Source organism: Polypterus senegalus, chromosome 1 (genome assembly GCF_016835505.1).
Source record: "Polypterus senegalus isolate Bchr_013 chromosome 1, ASM1683550v1, whole genome shotgun sequence".
In the NCBI taxonomy this organism is placed as follows: domain Eukaryota; kingdom Metazoa; phylum Chordata; class Cladistia; order Polypteriformes; family Polypteridae; genus Polypterus; species Polypterus senegalus.
This window is the reverse complement of record NC_053154.1, coordinates 308,648,627-308,671,651: the sequence shown is the minus strand read 5'-3', so window position 1 is coordinate 308,671,651 and position 23,025 is coordinate 308,648,627. Positions and strand designations below refer to the sequence as shown.

At 39.8% G+C, this 23,025-nt stretch overlaps 1 protein-coding gene across 1 annotated transcript in view; it reads left to right on the top strand.

Annotated features, from left to right (window-relative positions):
- LOC120514744 (cell wall protein DAN4-like) overlaps window positions 1–22,264 on the top strand; it is a 49,857-nt gene extending 27,593 nt beyond the window's left edge. The window contains exons 6-13 of the mRNA XM_039735273.1: window positions 1,025–1,166; window positions 5,233–5,391; window positions 5,471–5,532; window positions 9,830–10,008; window positions 13,277–13,677; window positions 18,639–18,735; window positions 18,833–19,016; window positions 21,813–22,264. Coding sequence (XP_039591207.1) covers window positions 1,025–1,166; window positions 5,233–5,391; window positions 5,471–5,532; window positions 9,830–10,008; window positions 13,277–13,677; window positions 18,639–18,735; window positions 18,833–19,016; window positions 21,813–21,952 — 1,364 coding nt within the window. The 3' untranslated portion in view covers window positions 21,953–22,264. The remainder of the gene's footprint in view (window positions 1–1,024; window positions 1,167–5,232; window positions 5,392–5,470; window positions 5,533–9,829; window positions 10,009–13,276; window positions 13,678–18,638; window positions 18,736–18,832; window positions 19,017–21,812) is intronic.
- Window positions 22,265–23,025: the final 761 nt, after the last annotated feature.

The following is a 23,025-nucleotide window of genomic DNA, read 5'->3' as shown; positions in this document are numbered from 1 at the left end:
TCATTAAAATAGAACATTATTAACTTCTTAGAATTGATGTTTAATTTGCTAGCGTGTCTCGAATCCCATTGCAACTAGAGTAGCACATTAAATGCTTTGTATTCTATGCGTTCTAAATGTGTGAATCACTATGGGCTTCTTAAACGATCTTTCTGTTTTGCAGACAGGAGCGCACAGGCAGTGATCGCCACACAGAATTCATTACAGTCATAATAGTACGGCTCTCTGAACATTTTAGAATACTAAGATGGATACTTGATATCTTCAGGATGAAATGCATTAAAGCATATATTAAACATGGGGGCATGGTGGCATAGTGGTAGCGATGAGCTGGCACCCTGTCCAGGGATGGTTCTTGCCTCCTCCATCCAAGGAATGTTCCTGCCTCACTCTGCATGCTTGCTGGGATGTGCGTAACCCTCGATGAAATAATTAATTGCAGAAGTACTGTGTCTATCAAACGTATCAATTCCTTTCCTTCCATTTTCTTTCTCCATACAACCAATCACCACATTATAAGTTCTGCCATAAATGTCAAACCAGCTGTAAGCTTAGAATGCAGATTTTTCAAAACTTTTAAGGAACACTGAAAAGTCTTCATAATACATGTTTAACTATGCCCTTGTGTTCTCATACGCCCTATGATTCATATTGGAGTTAATATTCTTAAACATCTTATTTGTCTCTTTATCAACCCATTTCAGAGGGTTTTTTTTAAATTTCCTACTAATTCAAATACAAATTATTAGGTACAAATTTAGGTATGTACCTGTCCAGCAATATACTGTATGTAAAATGTTTTAAAACCATTTCCACTGCTCCTCCACTGTCTCCACACTTAAAAGTTTATTCCAGTCCATCCTCCTTAAAATTTACCACATCTGCTCAACATTTGCCCTGCCAAAGTTAAACTTAACATTTTTAGTCTTTGCATCTGCATTTTACATTTTTAGGTTTGTCTTTTATCCAGGGATTCTCCACTGAATTTTAATTTTGTTTCCTTCTTCTTTTTTGTATTTTCTAGTTATTTCTTCAGTGCCCAGCTGCAACTTTGGGGATTACAGGCCTCAGTATTTGAGCCCTACGCCTTCCCACGGACAAATCCGAAAAGCGTTTGTCAATAGTCAGTTTCAGTTCACCATCAGGGCACAAGCATCATATGCTGTGTAAGTTATGTGGAGTTTTCTTTTTCTGTAACCTTCAAAATAAAAAACAGAAAATATTTCATAGTGGACTTCCACGCCAGTCTATCTACTGTATATGTTTAATAGCACCTTTCAGAATAAATTCAATCTACAAAAAAATAATAATAGGATTATGTGAATTTCCCCTTGGGATTAATAAAGTATCTATCTATCTATCTATCTATCTAATAATAAATTTTATTTATATTCCCTTTGCTTTCATTTTTTGCTGTTTAACTGTTAGGCTTCCCTTCCAGATTGCTATACCAGACACCTGAGTCTGTTTGTCCCATTTCCCCTAGTGGTAGTATCTTTCCATAAGGAAGTAGTAAACAATGCTAACTTATGGAACTACCATCCCAGGTTCATACCACACACCTGCTCATTGGCAAGGTAAAGTTTGCCTAATCTCTCAATCATGGCTAGAATTCTGTACAGGCTAAACTGGACTATGAAGAACTACTGGTTCAAGATTTTTGAAAAATATCTGGGTTTCTCCATTTTGTCATACACAACACTCTGACTGGCCAATTGAGTCCCCCGTATAGACACACTCATTTAATAATGCCATTTCTAAACAAAAATGAACTCCGTCCAAAGTTGCATTTTCACTTCGTTCATGAAAGTCTCTCTGTCTTCATAGAAACAACCAAAAATGCATATGATGTAGACATTCGCCTACACTAGGCCTGAATGCATCGGCGGAAAAATTGTTGAAGGGACAGAAACACCACAACGTGCAGAATTTATCACTAAACTGTAGCAAATCAGTAAATTACTTGCATTACTTGAGCATTCAAACGGTACAAAACCCAATTTAGAGCAGGGGTCTACGTCGCTCGCAAGCTACCGGTAGCTCGCTACCCCTTTCCAAGTAGCTCGCCAAAAGGTTAATGAATCCTACATAAGTTTGAAAACTTGATTAGTCAAATTAGTGTTGGGCTATCTTTCCAAAAAATCATTTCACGCTCCTTTTACAACAGAATCACGATCCACAATCTGAATTGCAATGTATCTTTTCAATGTGTCACACACTTAAGAGAATATACGGACTCAAACTCATTAAGAACTAAGTAACACTTTATTTTAAATGTCAGTCGAAGTTGAATTCAATTGTTCTCTTGTTCGCTAGCTAAGCGAAGTTAAGGAACACGCCCTGAAGCTGGCGAGTTAGTGAGGAGAGTTCCTCTTTCGGTCCATTGTGTGGGTCTTGGATTTGCACAAATAAATTGGTACCACAAGTGAACTATGGTACATACCTAAATAAGATAAGTCGCAAAATCAACCGGAATGTTCAAGCAAATTATAGAAAAAAACCCGATCTGAATCCATTAAATAGTTCTCTCGTGAAAAGAGGACAGACAAATTGACATTTGATTTTATATATTATATATTATTATGTGGTAGAAAGAAATGTCACAAATACAAAAATAAAGGTTTGGGGACCGTCCCTGTATATTGTCGTACAGACAATAATGAAAACAATGCGATGATTCAAAGTCTTGAAAGCACGATGAACAACTTTACTGTAACAAAATGGTGGTCAGGAACCGGAAACGACGTCATTTTGAGGAGCCGAAAGTGAGGTGAATTGTAGGCGCCGGAAGTGACGTCAACGGCCATTTTGAAACCCGGAAGTTGCGGGATTACTTCTCTTCTTGTTTTCTGTTGGCAAACGAGAGTTTAGGTAAGTACCACATGACAACCCCTTATCTCGCAATGTTTTACTCACCTTTAGGCACTTTGACTGCCTCCTAATCATACATGTGTGACAATTAGTAAACCTTCAAAATAATGTGCAGTTAAAGTCTCAACAGCATTCTCAGCATTTCTGGAGCTTAATAGAGCCAGATAACTTGAAGAATATTCACCAAGCAGCTTGGAAAATGTCTACTTTGTTTGGGTCGCCATACCTCTGTGAGTCTGACAAGAAATCACCCTCTGAAATGCCCGTCTATCTCCTGCAGCACTCACAAGGTGCAGATCTTGCATCCACTTTTGGGCAATACAGCACAATCAAATGAATAGACAAACAATAAGGAGAGACAACACCACAGACAACACTTATTAGGCAACAGCTACCAACAGAGACTAACTTCTGTGTTTTTACATGAAAATGTAGCTGTGTCTATGTAGCCTTGGTCTTCAGATAACTCGTTCACCATTAGTCGCACACACCTCATCATTCCTGAGTTTCCTTGACTCTGGTGAACTGCAGGTAGTGACTGATGGTGACTGTTGACACAATGTTTTCTGCAGCTGGAGAGGTGAATATGGGCTGTCTGAAAACAAATTGTGTGAAGAAGAAAGCGATTTGTCATGTTATAATGAAGACAGTGACAAGACGATAAATTCTGGTTCTAGTGGAAGTTCAGGGTGTTGTGGTGGGAGTTCAGGTAATTGTTTGTAGATGGATGCAGAATTGGCTCAGACACAGGAAGCAGAGAGTGACGCTGCAAGAAACCTTATCAGATTTGGGTTATGTTAAGAGTGGTGTTCAGCAGGGGTCAGTGCTGGGGCCGCTGCTGTTTTTAGTGGTAGATGATACCAAGACAGGTGGGTTGGCAGATAATCAAGAATCTGTTGAGTCATCACAGAGGGATTTGGACAGCAGACAGGTTTAGGCAGATTTGTGGCAGATGAAGTTTAATGTCAGTAAATGTAATGTATTACATGTAAGAAGTAAAAATGTGAGGTTTGAACACACAATTGGAGGTCTGAAAATCGAGAGTCCACCTTATGAGATGGATTAAGGAGTCAAAGTGGACTCAACACTATCAACTGCTAGACAGTGTTCAGAAGCCATTAAGAAGACTAACAGAATGTCAGGTTATATAGCGCCTTGATGTGTGGAGTACAAGTCACAGGAGGTTCTGCTCAAGCTTTATAACACACTGGTGAGGCCTCATCTGGAGTACTGTGTGCGGTTTGGGTCTCCAGGCTACAAAAAGGACATAGCAGCACTATAGAAAAATAAGAGCAACTAGGCTGAGTCTAGGGCTACAAGGGATGAAGTTGTTCTGTCTTGTCTTTATCTTATGGATGAGCACCTATCCCAGAAGAGATGCCAGCTCATTGGTGCTATCCATCACTTTATGTAAATGAAGGCTACGACTGACAATTTCTAGTAAAACTTGCATAATGTATAAAGTATAACTCTAAGGAGTTATACACTGGTGAGGGCTCATCTGGAGTACTGTGTGCAGTTTCGGCCTCCAGGTTACAAAAAGGACATAGCAACACTAGAAAAAGTCCATAGAAGAGCGACTAGCTTAGCCTTTTTAATTTAAGCAATAAGAGATGAAGTAGAGACATGACTGAAGTGTTTAAATTTATGAAGGGAATTATGCCAGTGGTTCGAGATTGTGACTTTACAATTAGTTCATAAGAACATAAGGACACAGCAAGACGCATGTTAAGGGTAAATTTTGCACCAACATTAGGAAGTTTTTCTTCACAATGAGAACCACAGACACATGGAACAAGTGAGCAGGCAGTGTGCAGTAGGACTTTAGGGACCTTCAAAACCCAACTTGATATTACTTTAGTGGAATTAAGTGAATAGGACTGGCGAACTTTGCTGGATTGAGTGGTCTGTTCTTGTTCAGATTGTTCGAATGCTCTTGTCAAAGTAGCACATAACCAAAACAGTTGCACTTTTATGTGTGTTGTGACAGCACCCACGTGTTTGTTAGAGCCTGTGACAGTGAGAATCTTATGCAGAATGTTATGGAGTAACTGGCAATTGTCACCACTCAAGACTGCTTGGATAAGATCATGATGTGTATGTGTTAATCTTCAAGGGCTGGAGTAGATAAACCCAATAAACGTTCCTATTAAGTCTCAAAAAATTTCATGATAATACACCATCCATCCTTATGACTGCTGTTGTCAGAATAGGCTGTAGCTTCCTGTAATCCTATGGAATAATCACAATTAAAAACTGAATGAATGAATGAATGAATGAAAAATGAGTGTGCTTGTGTGACAGGTTGCTAAAATTTCCATTCAGTTATACAAACTATTTTCTTTGTTTCCATCATTCCAGCATAGACAACATTATGATCAGTGGCCCTTTGAATATAACAAAATCATACCAGTATGATAACCAGACACGCATTGGAGAAGCACAGGTGACATGGACACCTTCCGAAAATGACCAAGGCGAGTCCATCCCCATTTGTTTCTTTGCTGAGACTCACGAAGGGTAAGATATGAGTTCAAAACTAAAAAACCAAAGGGGTCTTAAAAATTGCACTGGTCTCATTTTGTTTTTTGTCTTTCAGGTACCAGTCTGAGCTGAGATGTGTGGTAGTGACAGTAGGAAGACACAACTTTCTCCCATTGAGTAAGTAAAGCTGCACAGTAAAAGAAGATCATTGTTATTACTTTTGATTTTTGTTTCAATATAGCAGTTTAAGTTTATTCAGTGGAAAGATCACACCATACAGTAATGTGTAAAACACAATTCAATGAAATATTCAATCGATACGCCACACCAAAAATAAACATTAGGATGCATTAAGACAGGGGATATCCAACTCTGATCCTGGGGGGCCGTTGTGGCTGCTGGTTTTCCTTCCTGCCACTTTCTTCATCAGGGACCAATTTCTGGTATTAATCGACTTCTCTTCCCTACATTTTAACTGCTGTGTTTTAAAAGACTTTGTCTTCTGAAGTGATTTGTTTTTCCTTAAATGGCAGCTAAACCAAAGTAAGATATGAAGTGAGCCAACAGATGACCAGCTCACTCTAACATTTCTCTATTCCAATTTCTTAATTAGAAGACGATTCTTGTTGTTAATTAAACCATTATTTACCACCATGGCTTGCTGGTGCTCACACTCTGCCACAGTAGACATTTCAGAAATGGTTGATTTTCTTTTTTCTAAGAGAACCATCAAAATGTTTTATGGACCTGAGCAGTTCGACATTACTGAGGCCTTCGCCTTTCTTTATTTTCAGATGTTGCATGATGGACACGGATTAGCTGGACATGTGATGGCTCACTTTGTGCTTGACTGCTAATTAAAGAATAAAGAAACAAGGAGTCTTAAATAGCTAGTCAATTACAAATAAGGCAAAAGTAGTTAACTAGAAGCAGAAACAGGTCACTAATTAAGAACAATGTTAGAATGAAAACCTGCAGCCACTGCAGCTCTCCAGGATTAGAGCTGGACACCCCTGCATTAAGACAAATCATTCCCACTTCTACCCGTCTTATTCTTTCTCGTTTTTAGAACTGTTATTATAGACTGAATGTCAATTTTGAAAAGATGCAAATAGAAACTCTCAATAAATTTAAAAAGCTATTCAATTCAGCTGGGATCCAGTCCAAGCTTGGTTCCTTGCTTTGTACTCACTGCATATGGAAAAAAAGCTCTGTCCATATTTATCCAGCATCTCAGAATTTCACTTAAGATCTGACTAGGATGAGAATTTGTTCTACCTCAGAGTAGGACATGAGAAGTATCTAATGAAGTATCCTACACCCTCTCCCGGCTACACTGCAAAAAACGAAATCTAAGCAAGTGAAATGTACTTATATCATGACGTTAAATCTTTTTTTTACCTTATTATAAGAATTATTGACTTGTCAAAAAACTTGTATTTACAATTATTTAGCATGTTTTGAGAAATCTTGTCAAGTAAATTTTTCTTAACCCATTGGCAGATTTTTTTGCTAAATAAAAGCAAAACAACTCCCATTTAAAGTTTTTTTTGTCTAGTTTTTGCATATGCATTTTTTGCAGTGTAGGAGTATGACTCTGTGTTTGAGAATGAATGACGTCACAATTTTATGACACCCCAAACCACAAAATGGTACTCATGGTGACATTTTGCAGTCTTCTGATTCTAATGCTAAGGCTGCATCTCAAAGATAATTATGATAATAATATAAATAATAACAGTATTCAACGCAGTTCAAGAAGAAAAAGGAAAAAATAATGAGGTAGGATATTAGGTTAAGAGGCACGTAACTGTTGCCACTTGATAGCAACAACAACAACAAGAGCAACACTGTAATAAGCACTAGAATGGACAAACACATAATGACTGTTAAACCCAATAACACTCCTGCTTATTTAACAATGAAAGATTCACAGCCTTACCTTCAGAAGAGTCGCCTCTCGCTGATATTGCCACAAGAAGCACCCCATAAAGTAACTTAAACTTACTTAAAGTAGCCATGGCTATAAGTCACGTTCATTCTTGTGTTTCCTGTCCTCTTCCATTGTCCCATCCCATACCTCTCTCTCTCTCTCTCCATGATCCTCCCTTATCTTCTATGAGATTTTATTTATCTAATGCCCCGGGAAAAGCTGCATGCCTTCTTGGATCTTCTCAAACTTCTAAAGTGTAACACGAATATTTCAGTGGCTTATGGAATGCAGAACATAATATGCACAATGGGAAGTCTGAAAAATTGGCTGATGTTAAGAACAGGGGTCACTGCTGGAGTCTGAGCTGAGGCCGCTTCTATTTTTAATATATATAAGTGATCTGAATAAGAATACAAATAACAAGCTGGTTAAACTGGCAGATGATACCAAGATCGATGGATTGGCAGATAATCGAGAGCCCATTGAATCATCACAGAGGGACTTGATTGAAGTGTTTAAAATAATGAAAGGAATTAGTCCAGTGGATCAAGACTGTGACTTTAAAAATGAGTTCAACAAGATCACGGGGATGCTGTTGAAGAAGATAAGAGGGGATCATGGCATGCATCTCGGGAAGACGACTGCAAACACTAAAAAAGTGAACCCAACTTATGGCAGGTATGTTGAGCTCTGCATTCCATTAACCACTGGAACATTCCTGTTACACTTTAGAAACCTGAGCAGATTTAAGAAGGTATGTAGAGTTTCGTAGCGTGTTTGATGAATTGAATCTTGTAGAAGATAAAGGGGGATCACAGAGAGAGATACAGTATGCCACTCTGGAAAGGTGACTGGAAACACTGGAAGAGTAAATATGGCTTTTGACAGGTATTAGAACACTCAAACAATCTAGATGAGAACAGCACATTCAGCTCAACAAAGCTCGACAGTCCTCTGCACTTAATTCTTCTAAAAATAACTTCAATTCGAGTTTTGAAAGGCCCTAAAGTCCTACTGTCTACCACACTACTTGGTCTCTTATTCCATGTGTCTGTGGTTCTGCGTGTAAAGAACAACTTCCTAATGTTTGTGTAAATTTACCTTTCACAAGTGTGCAACTGTGTCCCCGTGTTATTGATGAACAAATTTCAAAGTCACCATTTCGATCTGCTGGATTAATTCCCTTCATAATAATGTCATCTCTTTTTCTACTTTTGATTAAAGTGTAAATGCTCAGCTCTTTTAATCTTTCCTTATAACTCATCCCCAGCAGTCCTGGAATCAGCCTAGTTGCCCTCCTTAGGACTTTCTCTAGTGCTGCTTTGTCTGTTTTGTAAGATGGAGACAAAAACCACACACAGGACTCCAGATGGCCTCAAAAGTGCTTTACTTACTGCACCTTCAGAAACTATTCATACCCTTTCACTTTTTTTCACATTTTGGTATTGTTAAGACAGTGTCTCCACAAATTATTGTGAGATGCAGGGAGACCACCTCTACTTATTCTTGTTGATATGTTACAGCACGGAAGATTTAGCAGTCTGTCATCTGTGCTCCTCCTGCCAAATCTCTCCTCTGCTTTTGATACGGTCAACCATAATATCCTCCTTGGCATCAATGGGACTGCCCTCAGGTGGATTTAGTCCTAGCTCTTGGGCAGATCCTACCATGTGACCTGGTGTGAAGAGATGTCAGTGGCACACCAGGCCAGTACGGGGGTGACTCAAGGATCAGTGCTGGGCCCTCTCCACTTCTCCCTATACATTTCACAACTAGGTCCACTTATCTAGTCTCATGTAGTACTATGCTGATGATGCGTGGCTATACCCGTTGTTCCCTCCAGAGAATCAAATGGTATCAGCTAGATCTCTGCATGTCTCTTGGTCAACTAACCTAATTTGCATATCTTTGGAATAAATGAGTAACAATGGAGCACAGTCTACTAGAGCAATATTTTTCAGTTATACCAATACGATAGAGTAAATCTTATATATAAACGTGTATGGTTGGAAGTGTGTATTTGTGTCTGTCTGGCTCGAAAGTGAGAGGCGGAGTCGGGATAAGGGCTGCACCTCTGAGGAAATACAAGCGAGGCCAGCACATCGGCAAAACGAAACCTCCAAAGAAAGACATTTGCTTAGCCGTTAATACAGAAGTGATGTGAGCACATTGGCAAAATGGTTTCTCCTTTTACTTTTTCCTCCCGCTGCTCCTCAAGTGAGGTGAGCATTTTGGCGAAATAAAACCTGAGAAGAAAGACAGTTGCTTAACAGCTAATGCACAAACGATGCAAGCACATCGGCAAAACAAAACCTCCTAGGAGAGAGATGCCCAGAGTAGTTCCTTTCGATTACCTGACATCTCTACATTTCAGTTTTTTTTCTGATGATTTCAAACGTTTCTAGGACTGCGGGGTTTTTACAGCACAGGCTTACACAGCTAGTTATTTTATAATTCTGCAGACCACCATAATTTTTAACCTTTGAGCCAATCTAGTTTACAGAGCTGACCACATAAGTTGAATATGAATATCTCTTGCAGATGCTGAGGCCAGCGTTGTGTGCACTGAGACGACGATGTCCATGTTTGTGCTGAAGTCTTCTGTTCCAGGTCTTAATGAACAATACATGCGACTTAATGACCCCCGCTGCTCACTCACATCTAACTCAACACATCTGATCGCAAGTGTATCTCTCAACTCCTGTGGCACTCGTTATCAGGTAAGGCCTTGGGCAGCAGTCTACTGAGGATGTTTTCAGAGAGGGTATGCTAGATGTGCTATATAAATGAAGTCCAACATATACAGTACCAAAACAAGTGGGATTTTATGAAAGTCAGAGAATAAGAAACAAAACCTCAATAATAACTGAAATCTGATTCTTTAGAATCTTAAGTCAGTCACAGATTATCTTCTTGTCCTTTTTCAGTTTTCTTACCAAGCCAACAGATTTGTTGATGATGTTGTTAACATGGCTCCTCAGTACATTTGATGAGAACTGGCAATTCAGTCCACCAGGCCTGACATGTTCTGCAAACTAATATCAAAAGTCACCAAAAGACTAATGTCTACCACACTATGTGGTCACGTATTCACATCATTCAATGGTTCAATGTAACAAAAGACATTCTAACTTTTGTCAAGAATCTACCCTTAACAAGCTCCCCATTGTGTCTCTTTGTTCTTGTTGTAGACCTCAAGTCACAGCTGGGATCCTCTGTACTAATTCCCTAAATGTTTTTGAACACTTTAGACACATCACTCTGTTTTCTTAAATTTACAAGGTTCAATCAGTGCTTGACTGCCATACCAACACTTCTCTGATCTTCCCTTATTTATATTGTTACTAAATGTATGCATTCTGGTACATACCAGCATTTCGCCCCACTACCTCCATGAGGTACGCCCCCCTCCACTTTCTGAAATATTTTATTATGTTCCTGGAGTGATAATCTTCTTTAAATAAGAGTCTCTCACAAAGCATACAGGTTTGTGGATCGTCACAATATAATGTCCAAAGGAAAAAGAAAAGACAAAACATGTTGTAGTGGATCAAAACAATAAGTATTTGATGCTCTTTTCACATCAAAATGGCGTTTTTATACAGAGACAAACAAAATGGAAACGGGAAGTGAGTTGGCAGAAGATAACGTTGAAGCTGTTGGACGGAAACCAAGGATGGACCAGAAGTGATGTGGCATGTGGAGCGATGTCATCAGGAGGAGCCGGAATTGAAGTCATGTGAAGGGGCAGGAAGATACGTCATCTGGGTTGGACAGATGTAACGATTTAGGTGCCCTTCTTTAGAGTCCGTCCGTGTGTTTATTTCCCTTCTTTTTTTCTGACGGGAAGAAAGAGAGAGAGGCACCGTTACCATATATCCATCCTTAATCTCTCGATGTTTCACTCACCTTTGAGCTTACCAACTGTCTCCTAAGCGCACGTGTGTGACACTGAGTATCAGCACACTTTTGGATCTACAAAGACATCACCAAACCGACCCACCCACAAATAAACAATTTATTTACATAACAGCAGTTTAGGGGCTTCCATAATTTCTTGAGGTGTGCAATGCTGCTAGTTGTTTCCATGCTGTATTTCTTCAGTGTTTTGGAGGTATCTTTGGGGCAGTCATCCAGATATGATACAAGAGCTCTCACAATATGTATTATATAGAGTGGTCAAGGGTGAAATTTACAATGCAATGAGATAATCTTTATGAATATTGTCTAGCCTCTGATTAGGCATTTTATACACTCAGGTGATGGCTGTGTTCATTATATTATTAGAAAAAGTTGGGCACATAATGAACATCAAGATTCAACACTTCTGTATTATCTACATAATTTAGAAATAATTAATAATAGAAACAATTACGCTTCACATACGATTCTACTAACATGAAGCAGAAGCCTTGACAACCTTTATGAAAAATCCGGATTAGATACTGGGACAGCGTAGCTATTAGCTAAACAAAACGGCTTGATGGACTGAATGGTCTCCTTTTGTTTGTCAAATTTCTTCTGTTCTCTTGTTGTCATACTTTTTCATGTTGGGATTTCCAGGCCTCTAAGTCGGAGGCCATGGTTCTCAATCAGAAAAAGTTGGAGTGCCACCTCCAGATTTTGGAAGAAGCAATACCTCAGGTGGAGTGTCAATATCTCCGGTTCTTGTTCTTGAGTGAGGGAAGAAAGGAGCAGGATATTGTCAGGCAGATTTGTGCAGCATCCACAGTCATGGCGAAAAGAGACCTGAGCTTAAAGGCATAGCTCATGGTTTACCGATTAAATGTAAAAGTTTGCGTAATAGAAAGTAAGTGGAATTTAATTTCTATGTGTTTAAGTTTGTAATTTCAATATATATAATATTTCAGTATAGTTTCTAAAATATACACGTTTTGAGGAAGCTAAAGCATAGTTGAATGGACGTTATTTGGAGTTTCACACATACTGTTTGTTACAGAATTACTGTTTCCTCATGTATAATCGTTTTTCCCAGTTGATTTTGGGGTTCGTCAGTGGTGTGTTCTTGCTTCTACTCTATTAAATGCTTGTATGGACTAGGTGTTGGGCAAGGTCTGTGCTCATGACCTTTTGTAAGTAACTGAAAGAACTAGATCACAGATACAAGCAGCAGAAATTAAGTTTATTTACAGGGTATCTGGGCTTTGCCTTAGAGGAGCACAGACATTCAGGATAAGTTGCAGCTTCTCCACATTGAAACGAACCATCTGAGGTGGTTTGAGCATCTGATTTGGATGTTCCTGTAAAAACTTGATTGCTATGTATGGATTGTAATAAAATTAATAACATTAAAAAAAAAAAAAAATGATTTGGATGTTCCTGGGATGCCCTCCCTGGGGAGCTGTTTCAGGCATGTTCAACCAGGAGGAGATCTTGGGGCTGAAGCAGGACACGCTGGAGAGTTTATACCACTCATTTGGCCTGGGTGTGTTTCAGTATCCCCCTGGAGGAGGTGGTGGAGAATGGGGATGTCTGGGCATCTTTGCTCAGGCTGCTGCCCCTGTGACACAGACCTGGACGAGAAGCAGAAAATAGATGGATAGATGGCATGAAGAAGGGGCCTGAGATGCCTTGAAAGCGTGCATATTGTAATCTTTCTAATTAGCCAATAATAGGTGTCATTTTGCTTGACTTCTCACTACATCCATAATGGCTAACACAGTACAACACTCTAGTGCTACATAAGACACATAAAATAATACATTACTTCTCACATGTTGTAGACACTGGAACACCTGGGATCATCAAGCCACAGGCCACATATTAAGGGTCATGTAAAGGGACACAACAAGTTGCCAAAGCAGCCCAACAGAAAGTCCACCCAAACCACTAGCTTCACATTCAAACAATGCTGAAAGTAACGATAAATTTGTCATTCTGAACTGTTATCTTTTATTTAAGTGTTTACCTTTCATAAGATCTCTTGGAAAATATTTAACTTGTACCTTTTCTTTATTTTGTTTTAAGGAAAATGATACAGAGATAATATTCCAAAATGAGATTACAAAGTTTGATCAACCCAATCAAGTCATAAGCAGAAAAAACCAGGTCGAGATTCCTTTCAGTTGTTCTTACCCTAAAATAGGGACAGCATCTGCTACCTTCTCTCCTCACAAAGCCAACTACCTGTTCTCTGAAGCTGGCTTTGGCTCTTTCACCTTCGTGTTTGAGTTTTATGATAGCAGCAACTTCACAAGCATCATCGACCCCAGCGAGTACCCGATTGAGGTGGAACTTGGGCAGATGTTGTACATGAGCATCAGTGTGGAGTCGCAGCTTGATAACATCGTGCTGTTTGTTCAGGACTGTAGAGCCACGCCTCATGATGACCCCAATGACCCAACCTACTATGACATCATTTCAGACGGGTAAATGTCACATTTTAAAAATCTGTTCAATTTGTTGGTAAACTGGTGTTAAGTTAAAAAATGTATACTCCTTAGGATGACCAAATCTTTGTGTATTGTCTACCAGACATTGACGATTAATCTCTCACTTTAGCTTTAAGAATATTTAACCATTACACATCATAAAACTCAAACTTGTTCACATTTAAGACTAAGAGTAAATTAAAGGAAATTGAGATTGAAATGGAAAACAGGAGTAATAAAAAGGCAGACAGAGCATAAAGATTTGGGGCATTGGAGAATCTAAATAACAAAACGATTAACGTTCATTTAGCTTTGACATCTTTGGAGACGCGAGTCTAGCCAGACTGCTTGCAGATGATGTTGAAACCACTTAAGAGATCAGTAGGGAGGCAACCGGAAACCAGAAGTGATATCATGATTCGTCTCACTGTCAATCATCAAAACTGTGGATGAAAAAAAGAGGAGAGACATTAGGCGACAGCACCAACCGTCAGTTGGGGGTGGAAGTAGACTTAAATGAGCCATTAGGTTGTTTCCCAATTCAGTTTTTAAAAGATAGGATTGTAAGTGTTTTTATGCATTCTAATTAGTTATTATTTCCTCTTTTTAATACTTATGTAGTGAAGAAATAAGTTGGTTCAGGTTTAAATTACAACCACTATACACATCTGGTCAGAGATGGATGAAGATGTCCAAATCTATTTATTAGTTTCTTCCAAAGTTACACAAATGTGAAGGTATGGCCTAACTTAAATAAGTAAATTATTCTTAATGTATATACATATTATACGTGTCAAGTCAAGTTGGGAGCATGCAGTGCTACAGTGTGTTGCCGCACCCACTACACAGTGAAACAACTCGGGATCCCGGTTTGCAACCCCCCAAGCAGACACGCAGTCCAGTCCCACCCTCCGGAAATGACCTTCTATTTGCCACAGCCAGGTGTTACGTGGGCGACGCACCACATGGCCGTAGTGCCGTAACTGACGATTCCTCACAATGCAGGTAATGTGCCTCATTCAGGACTCCATAAGCAACTGCTCATTCGACACAAAGTCAAACCAACGGTACCCAAGGATTTTCCAGAGAGACACAGTACCAAAGGAGTCCAGTTTTCGTCTCGGGTTACTGGATTGAGTCCATGTCTCTCAACCATGTAGCAAGACAGGAAGCACCAGGACTCTAAAGACTTGGACCTTCATCCTTTTGCATAGATATCAGGAGTGCCACACACCCCTTTGTGACCTCATGACCCCCTATGCTCTCCCAATCCGTCTACTGACTTCATAGGAAGAGTCAAGAATGTCACTGCCAAGGTAAATAAACCTCTCAACAAGGTCAACACTCTCTCCGCAAACAGACACACTGCTGATGGCCGTGCCCAAGAGGTCATTAAAGCCCAGACACTCAGACTCCTCACTCAGTCTCTCGAGAGCCCCGATCAGAGCCTCCATTGACTCCATGAAGATCACAGCATTGTCAGCAAAGTCAAGATCCGTGAATCTTTCTTCACCAACAGATGCGCCACAGCCGCTGGACCCCATGACCCTGCCCAACACCCAGTCCATACAAGATTTGAACAGAGTAGGAGCAGAACACACCGCTGACGAACTCCAAAATCAACTGGGAAAAATGATTATACATGAGAAACAGTAATTCTGTAACAAACAGTATGTGTGAAACTCCAAATAGCGTCCATTCAACTATGCTTTAGCTTCCTCAAAATGTGTATATTTTAGAAACTATCCTGAAATATCAAAAGAACCGAGTCCTCTTAACAAGTCCAGTCTGCTCTTGCCGTTCTTGTCCAGCACCATTGTGTTGTCTGACCAGTCCAGTTTGTTGTTTATGTGAAGCCCCACATATTTGTAATTCTACACCAGTTCCATGTTCTTCCCCCTGAATGGTGTCCGGTCTCAGAGGCTCCTTGACACAGCTGAAGTCCACCTTGCTGGTGTTGAGTTGTAAGTGGTTGTCCCAGCACCTCAAGACAAAGACCGCCACAAACTTCCTGTCCTCTGACTCATCTCCATTATTAATGCAGCCTATGATGGAGGAGTCTTCTGAAGGTTTCTGTAGATGCAAGTGCTGGTATTATACTGGAAGTCTGTTGTGTAGAGGAGTGAGCAGGAAGGTAGACAGGACAGTTCCCTGTGCTGGTCCATCGTTGAACACCACCCTTGTGGACACACAGCCCCTCAGCCTCACAGTTTGCTGTCTATTGGTCAGGTAGTCCATGATCCTTGAGATTGTGGGGGCATCAAAATTCAAAGCCTTGATCTCCCCCAACCCCGTTAATGAGGCAGAATGGTGTTTAAAGTGCTGGAAAATTCAAGGAACATTTGAGATTTCCTGTTCCGTTCCTTTAAACCACTCTATTACTACTCCTAGGGCCTCATGCGTAAAAACTTGCTTACACGTGTAAATGTTTGTAAAGCATTTTACACAAAATTTTATAAAACAAGAACTTGGCATAAAAATTGGCTCAAGGTTAAGGCAAAATTTTGACCAATCCGTTAAGTCCTACGGAGACTTTTTTTGATGTTGCCATTTTGGTGACTACAGGTGGCAGGATAATGTAGTGAACAGAAAATCTTGTTTCATTGTGCATTTTAATGATGCGTTACTCACACTCTGATATTCTTGAACTAATTATATCAAAGGTAATTGACATATCCTCTCAAACAGGTTCTTCTCAATGCTGGTAATAACACCTAATGCATGTGCTTAATCTTATTGGCCTTAGTGTGTAGCCCACCTATTTTGTCTATAAAAAGTGTGTGCTGTGCACTGTACGACATAACAGGCAATGGCAGCGTTAGCCCTTTTGTAGGATATCACCATTGGCGGGCTACAAAAGGAGCGAGTTTTCAGGATTCACAATGATTTTTTTGGCTCATTGTAATAATTGGCTTAAAAGCCAATTTAGACTTCCTGGAACCATCCTCTTGGAGACGTGTGCTGGATTGGAGTCTACATTTCAGAGACCATCATGCAGAAATCACAAGATCCCTGGATGGGGTACATGTTTTTTAATAATCGGAGGGTACTTAGTGTATTTTTAGAGCGAATTGGCTAACTGGTCAGGAATCTTGCAGTCAACTCTGAGCCATATCATGCCATCTGTTTGGGATTGTATCAATAAGATGCGACTCAGATACACGTCATTTCCTTATGGTCATGGTGAGCAGGCCTGAGATCAAAATGGCAATTTGTATTCATTGTTGATTTTCCTAATTTAATTGACAAAACTGACTGGACTCATGTTGCAATAAAGATGCCGTTGCAGAATCAACTTGCTTTTATAAACAGAAAATCACTCAATTAATATACAATATGTGATGCATTAGATTTCACAGTTTTTTTCACAGTTGAATATTAACTCTTTTAGGGCGAATGTCGACTTTTGTCGACTGAAGGGTTTGAGGGTGCATGTCGACTAAAGTCGACATCCAGGGATAGAGGGCGATAATCAGCTGTTAATGGCGACAAATCTCACTGTCACGTCACAGGCATTCCCTCTGTGCTTGGAGGAATGCTAGACTCGTTGACTCGGCAACTAATCCTTGCGTGTGCGTGAGTTTGCGAAATGTAAACAATGGCAAGATGACATCGACATGTGACAAGGGAGCGAAGCGAGTGCAGAAAAGAAAACATTCGGCAGACAATGTTTTGCGCATTATCGTGGAGTCGGACTCTGATTTTTCAGAATTGGATTTTATTGACAGTGATCAGGAGATCTAACAAGAGAGTGAGAAGCCGGCATCAGCTGATCAAACACCAGCCGATGCCGCGGCAGCGGATCTGCTGGCAGTTGAGCGCCTTTGCGCAGCCGATGCATCTACGGCAAGGTTCGCGTGGGATAAATACACAGACATTGATCCGTTGAGAGCCGATCTGGCTACTGGACTTTACAAGACGGCATGGCTCGCTGTTGGACACAACAGATCACCAGCTGCTGTACTTCAGGCTGCTCTCTCCTGATGCTGCTTTTCAGCTACCGTCAGACGAGACAAACAGGTAGGCAGGGAAATTTTTTGAATCGCGGTCTGCGTTTGCATCGCATTCTCATTTTTCAAAGTGTAAACCCACAACAAAAGACGAGATGAAGCGTGCTGTGGTATTACAAATAGAGATGGGACAGAACTGGTGATATAACTTCAGGGAGCATTGGTCCAAATGTGCTTTGTCCCCTGGTGGCTTTGGACAGGTTATGCAGCATGGTGATAGGTATGTGCTGCTGCAAAGTTTTATTCACTTCTGTAATAAAGAGAAGCAAATCCCATGGGGTGAGCCAGGCTATAATGCCATGCATAAAGTTCATAAAGTTTCAGAAGATGAAAAGAGGTGACAATATGGTTTTCATGCGGGCAGAAAACTTGGTGGCAGTGGAATGGCACAATGGCAAAAGGGTGACTTGTCTCTCTACAGTACACACTAACAATATATGTGAGAAAGTGCAGCAATAGACAATTGAAAAGTAGGCACCAAAGCAACACGTATTGTAAGCAGTGCAATGTGGCAATGACTGAAATTGGCTGCTTTGAGCGAGATCAGACTTTGCTGTGTAAAATGTATGTGAAATCATAGAGTATGCAGGCTCATACAACATGCAAGACAGTAACATTTGTCAAAAGTAAATATTTTTTGTTGATTTGATATGTTAAACAATTGCTTTGTGCTCTTTTTTAAAAAATGTTAGTTTTTGGGAAAATATTCAGCCCTGGGAGATAACAAAAAAATAAAACCCCGAAAAAAAGAGTTAAATAAAGAACACTGAGCAAGTTACTTGCTATTTCATTCATTAATAGGTGCAATTATCCCAGTAACATTGTTACAAGAGTATTCTTCTTTGGTTACGGTTATGTCCCATACTGTTAGATCTGAAATACTAAAGTGTTCTGCTCCTTTTTCAAATATGGAACAACTGATTCTCATGCTGAATTCTGACCTTCCAGGTGTGTTCAGGATGACACGACAATCATCTTCCCCAGCAACCAAACAGAGTTCAGATTTGGAATGGCGGCCTTCACTTTTATCGGGGATTACAGCCAGGTTAGTGATGAGCAGACACAATGAGTATCCCGTTGAAATCTGACCACCTATACTCATTGCGAATTGATTATATAAAGTATTGTTCTTCCATTTTAAGGTGTACATGACCTGTACAGTCATTCTGTGTACTGTTGGAAGTCCTGGAACCCGATGCTCTCAGGGCTGTGTTAACAGCACATCTGCTGTGCCCAGATACAGGAGATCATTGGCTTCAGAAAGTCAGGAACACTTCATCTCTCAGGGACCACTCTACCTTGAAAGAAAGAATCAGTACAACGATAGTAAGTCTAAATTTCTTGCTCCTTGCTAGTCTAATTCCCACCCAGTTAAACAGTGCAAGCAATTATGATCACACATGCAAAGGATCAACTAATTGGTAGCTAAAAATGAAAAATATATCACATCAACACAAAGTGCAAATTCAAGCCATGCAACTCAGTTAAACATACAAAACACAACAACAAAAAAACAAACCTGAGCACTAAAGTAACAAGTGACATGAGTTTTGGTGCCACCTGGAGGAGTTAAAATGGAAGCACATGGACAGGAGAAGAGCATTTAGAAATAAGAGGTATCTGCATCAGGATCTGCGGTAGGAGACACAAGCTGCTGAGGTGAATACAAAGGGGCATCTTCAGCAGTGAGGGGAGGTTTGATGGTCGTCTAGTGGTGTTGGTGACAGAAAGAAAATCTCTCTGAAAGGTTAAGGAGAGAAACGTTGAAGATTGATATTTAATTTTTTGGAGGTGTTTCCTTGTCATGGCCCTGTTAGATCTTGCAGCTCTTTTTTTAAACAGAAACATTAAAACATTAGAACAATCGAGACAAGAACAGGCCATTCAGCCCAACAAAGCTTGCAAATCCTGTCCATTTAACTCCTCCAAAATAACATTAGGTTGAGTTTTGAAGGACCCTAAAGTCCTCTTGTCTACCATACTACTTGGTCACTTATTCCATGTGTCTGTGGTTCTCTATGTAAAGACAAACTTCCTAATGTGCGAAATTTACCCTTAAAAAGCTTCTGTGTCCCCATGTTCTTAATGAACTCATTTTAAAGTCACCATTGTGATCCACTGGATTAATTCACTTCATAATTTTAAACTCTTCAGTCAGGTCTCCTCTTCATCACCTTTTGCTTAAACTGTAAATGCTCAGTTCTTTTAATATTCCCTCGTAACTCATCCCCTGTAGCCCTGGAATCAGCCTAGTCACTCTTCTCAGGACTTTTTCTAATGCTGCTATGTCTTTATGGAGACCAAAACTGCACAAAGGACTCCAGAGGAGACCTCACTAGTGCGTTATGCCTCTTTTAAGATTTATTCATTTATTTTTGTTAGTCTTTTTGCACAAATAAATCTGCTAATTACATGTGAACTTCTTAAGTCTCTCTTTCTTATTACTGATCATCTGTCCCAGTACTTGATGTCCGTGCACTAGCACTAACGCTATTTGAGGACACATGTCGTCATAAAAGGGGGCCTGTAGATTGGCCTAGTTTGAGAGTTTGCAGTGCTTTGCTGGCCTCGTCAGGTTTTCTTTGTGCTAACTTTCTACAACTGAACTCTGACAAGCTTAATAATTGGCCCACCATATAAAGCGGCTTATGTGAAATAGTCCTTTGGGTGTTAAGAAGCTAAAGTTAAATCAATCAGTCAATCAAGTAGTGGTGTTCTTTGTCTCTAATTTTAATTTTGAACCTTACATAGTACAGTCCTGTTTTTACAAATTAAGAAATATTGCCAAGGTCAGGGTTTCATTATAATTTGAAAACACTGAAAGGATTATTCATGCTTTTACCACATTTCATCTTGATTATTGCAATGTTGTGTTTGCTACGTTGAGCTGTTCTTTTGCTCGCCTCCAAAAACAGTGCAGAATGCTGGAGCTGGACATCTCACTAGGTGCTAATCTCATGTTCATATTTCTCCAATTTTAGCATCACTTTACTGGCTTAAAATTCAACACTGAATTATCTTAAAATTGTATGGATTACTTTTTAGACTTTGCATGGTTTTGCTCCCAAGTATGTTTTGGAATCGCTTGGACCGTATCAAACAATGAGACCCTTACTGTTCCAAAAACTAAACTGAAGACTAAAGTTGGCAAAGCTTTTTTTCTGTGATGACCACTAGACTTTGGAACCGCTGACCGTCAGTTGATCCTATCCCAGCTAGCATAGGGAACAAGGCAGGAGAAAACCCTAGACATGGTGCCAGTCCTTCACAGGGTGAACACACACATACCCTCCCACCAGACTAGAGAAAACTTGGCATCGGCAGTTCACCTAATCTGCATGTCTTTGGATACTGGGAGGTTACCAGAGCATCCGGAGGAAAACCATGGAGACACGGGGAGCGCATGCAAACGCTACCACTGTGCTTACCCGTGCCACCCATTTGTGATTAAATTTTATTATCTTTAATTATTTTACCTGCTTTTGTCATTTGCTTTTACTTCTACTTTTTTTTTTTTGCTGGAGTTGTCACTTGTTTTATTTTGTGTTTTCCGTGTTCCATGTAAGTTTCTTGGGCCGCGTGGCATGAAAAGTGCTGTATAAATAGTTATGATGACTCTGAATTCAATTAAGCAAGTTTAAGAATATACACTGTCATTTGTGCGTGTGAACTCTGGCACTTCAGAAAACAGCCAGTTTACCTTTAGTATTTTCTATTTCATACTGAACACATTCAGGAAGCAGTTCAAAACACATTAGTTCTACCTGTACATACATACATAGTGAGCTTTATCACAAATCTCTTTTAATAACAAAAATATGGCTCCTTAAATATAACTGTGTGTTTAACCAAACCATCCCCACCTGACCTAAAAATAATATATATTGTTTATCAATGTACATACAGTATTTAAACATGTCAGCCTCATTGCCTTCATTACTTTTCTCTTCCTTCCTTTATCTTTCTCTACAGTTTTGATCTACAGATGGAATCTGAACACCATGACCACTCCTCATTGCCGTAGCCTACTGCACATTTATTTCTTTAAATATGTCCTTACCAGTGTGGACATTTCATTTCAGCGATTAATTCTTCCATTTCTTTCCTGTTATGTCTTTACAGAGCTCAGTCTGAATCCAAACAGCCTTGTCATTGTGGTGGGCTTCATTGCAGCTGTGGCTGCCGTGGCTGGTATCGTGATTTATAAGATAAAAATGTCAAAGGTGGTCCAATATGAACGTCTTCCTCCTTCAGAGTGCTGAGCATCTTTAGAATGAGTTGTGACCTCGGCGGATTTGGGCAAAAAGAGGAGAAATTACTGGGAGGAGGCCGTAAGTGCTTGTCTGAAAAATAGACGTTGACCTGGTGATATGGTGGGGAGAATCAGACTCGGACTGAGGTGGCTTTAAAAGCCACAGTTAGATTACATTTGATTATTTTTTTGCTTTAAAATACTACAGGTGTCCATTCACAGAGAGTGAATATTGATAGCAAGTACTCTACTTAGAACATTCTAGATGAGAACAGGCCATTCAGCTCAACAAAGCTCGCCAGTCCTATCCACTTATTTCTTCCAAAAAAACATTAAGACAAGTTTTGAAAGTCTCTAAAGTCCTACTGTCTACCACACTACTTGGTCGCTTATTCCAAGTGTCTATCATTCTTTGCTTAAAGAAAAACTTCCTAATGTTTGTGCGAAATTTCCCCTTAAGTTTCCAACTGTGTCCCCGTGATCTTGATGAACTCATTTTAAAATAACCGTCTCGATCCACTGTACTAATTCCCTTCATAATTTTAAACACTTCAATCATGTCACCTCTTCATCTTATTTTGCTTTAACCCTAAAGGCTCAGATCTTTTAATCTTTCCTCATAATTCAACCCCTGTAGCACTGGAATCAGCCTAGTCGCTCTTCTCTGGACACTACCAAAACTTTATATGTACAATCAATACACTGGAAACTTAAGGAGCAACACACACATTAGGTTCAAGATTCATCTCTCCCATTATGTTTGGTGCTTCGATCGTCTCAATGCATTCAAAGAAAATAAGAGCAGGTTGTGTTTAGAACAGAAGAAGAGCAAAATTGTGAACAGACATGGAGCTGACCGACCCTTTGAGAACTTTTACTTTTCAGTTGCTTTGCCTGTGACAGTCCAACCTTATTCCTATATCTCGGGTGTCTGCATTTTCTGAAAAAAATGTTTACTGCTCTGAATTATAATGGGATTAAATATATATTTTGAAAATGAAATGTCTGTTGTTGTAGAGATGCGTTTTCCATGTTCATTTAAACAATTCTGCTTTTTTGTATTACTCTCAGTTATATGAGAAA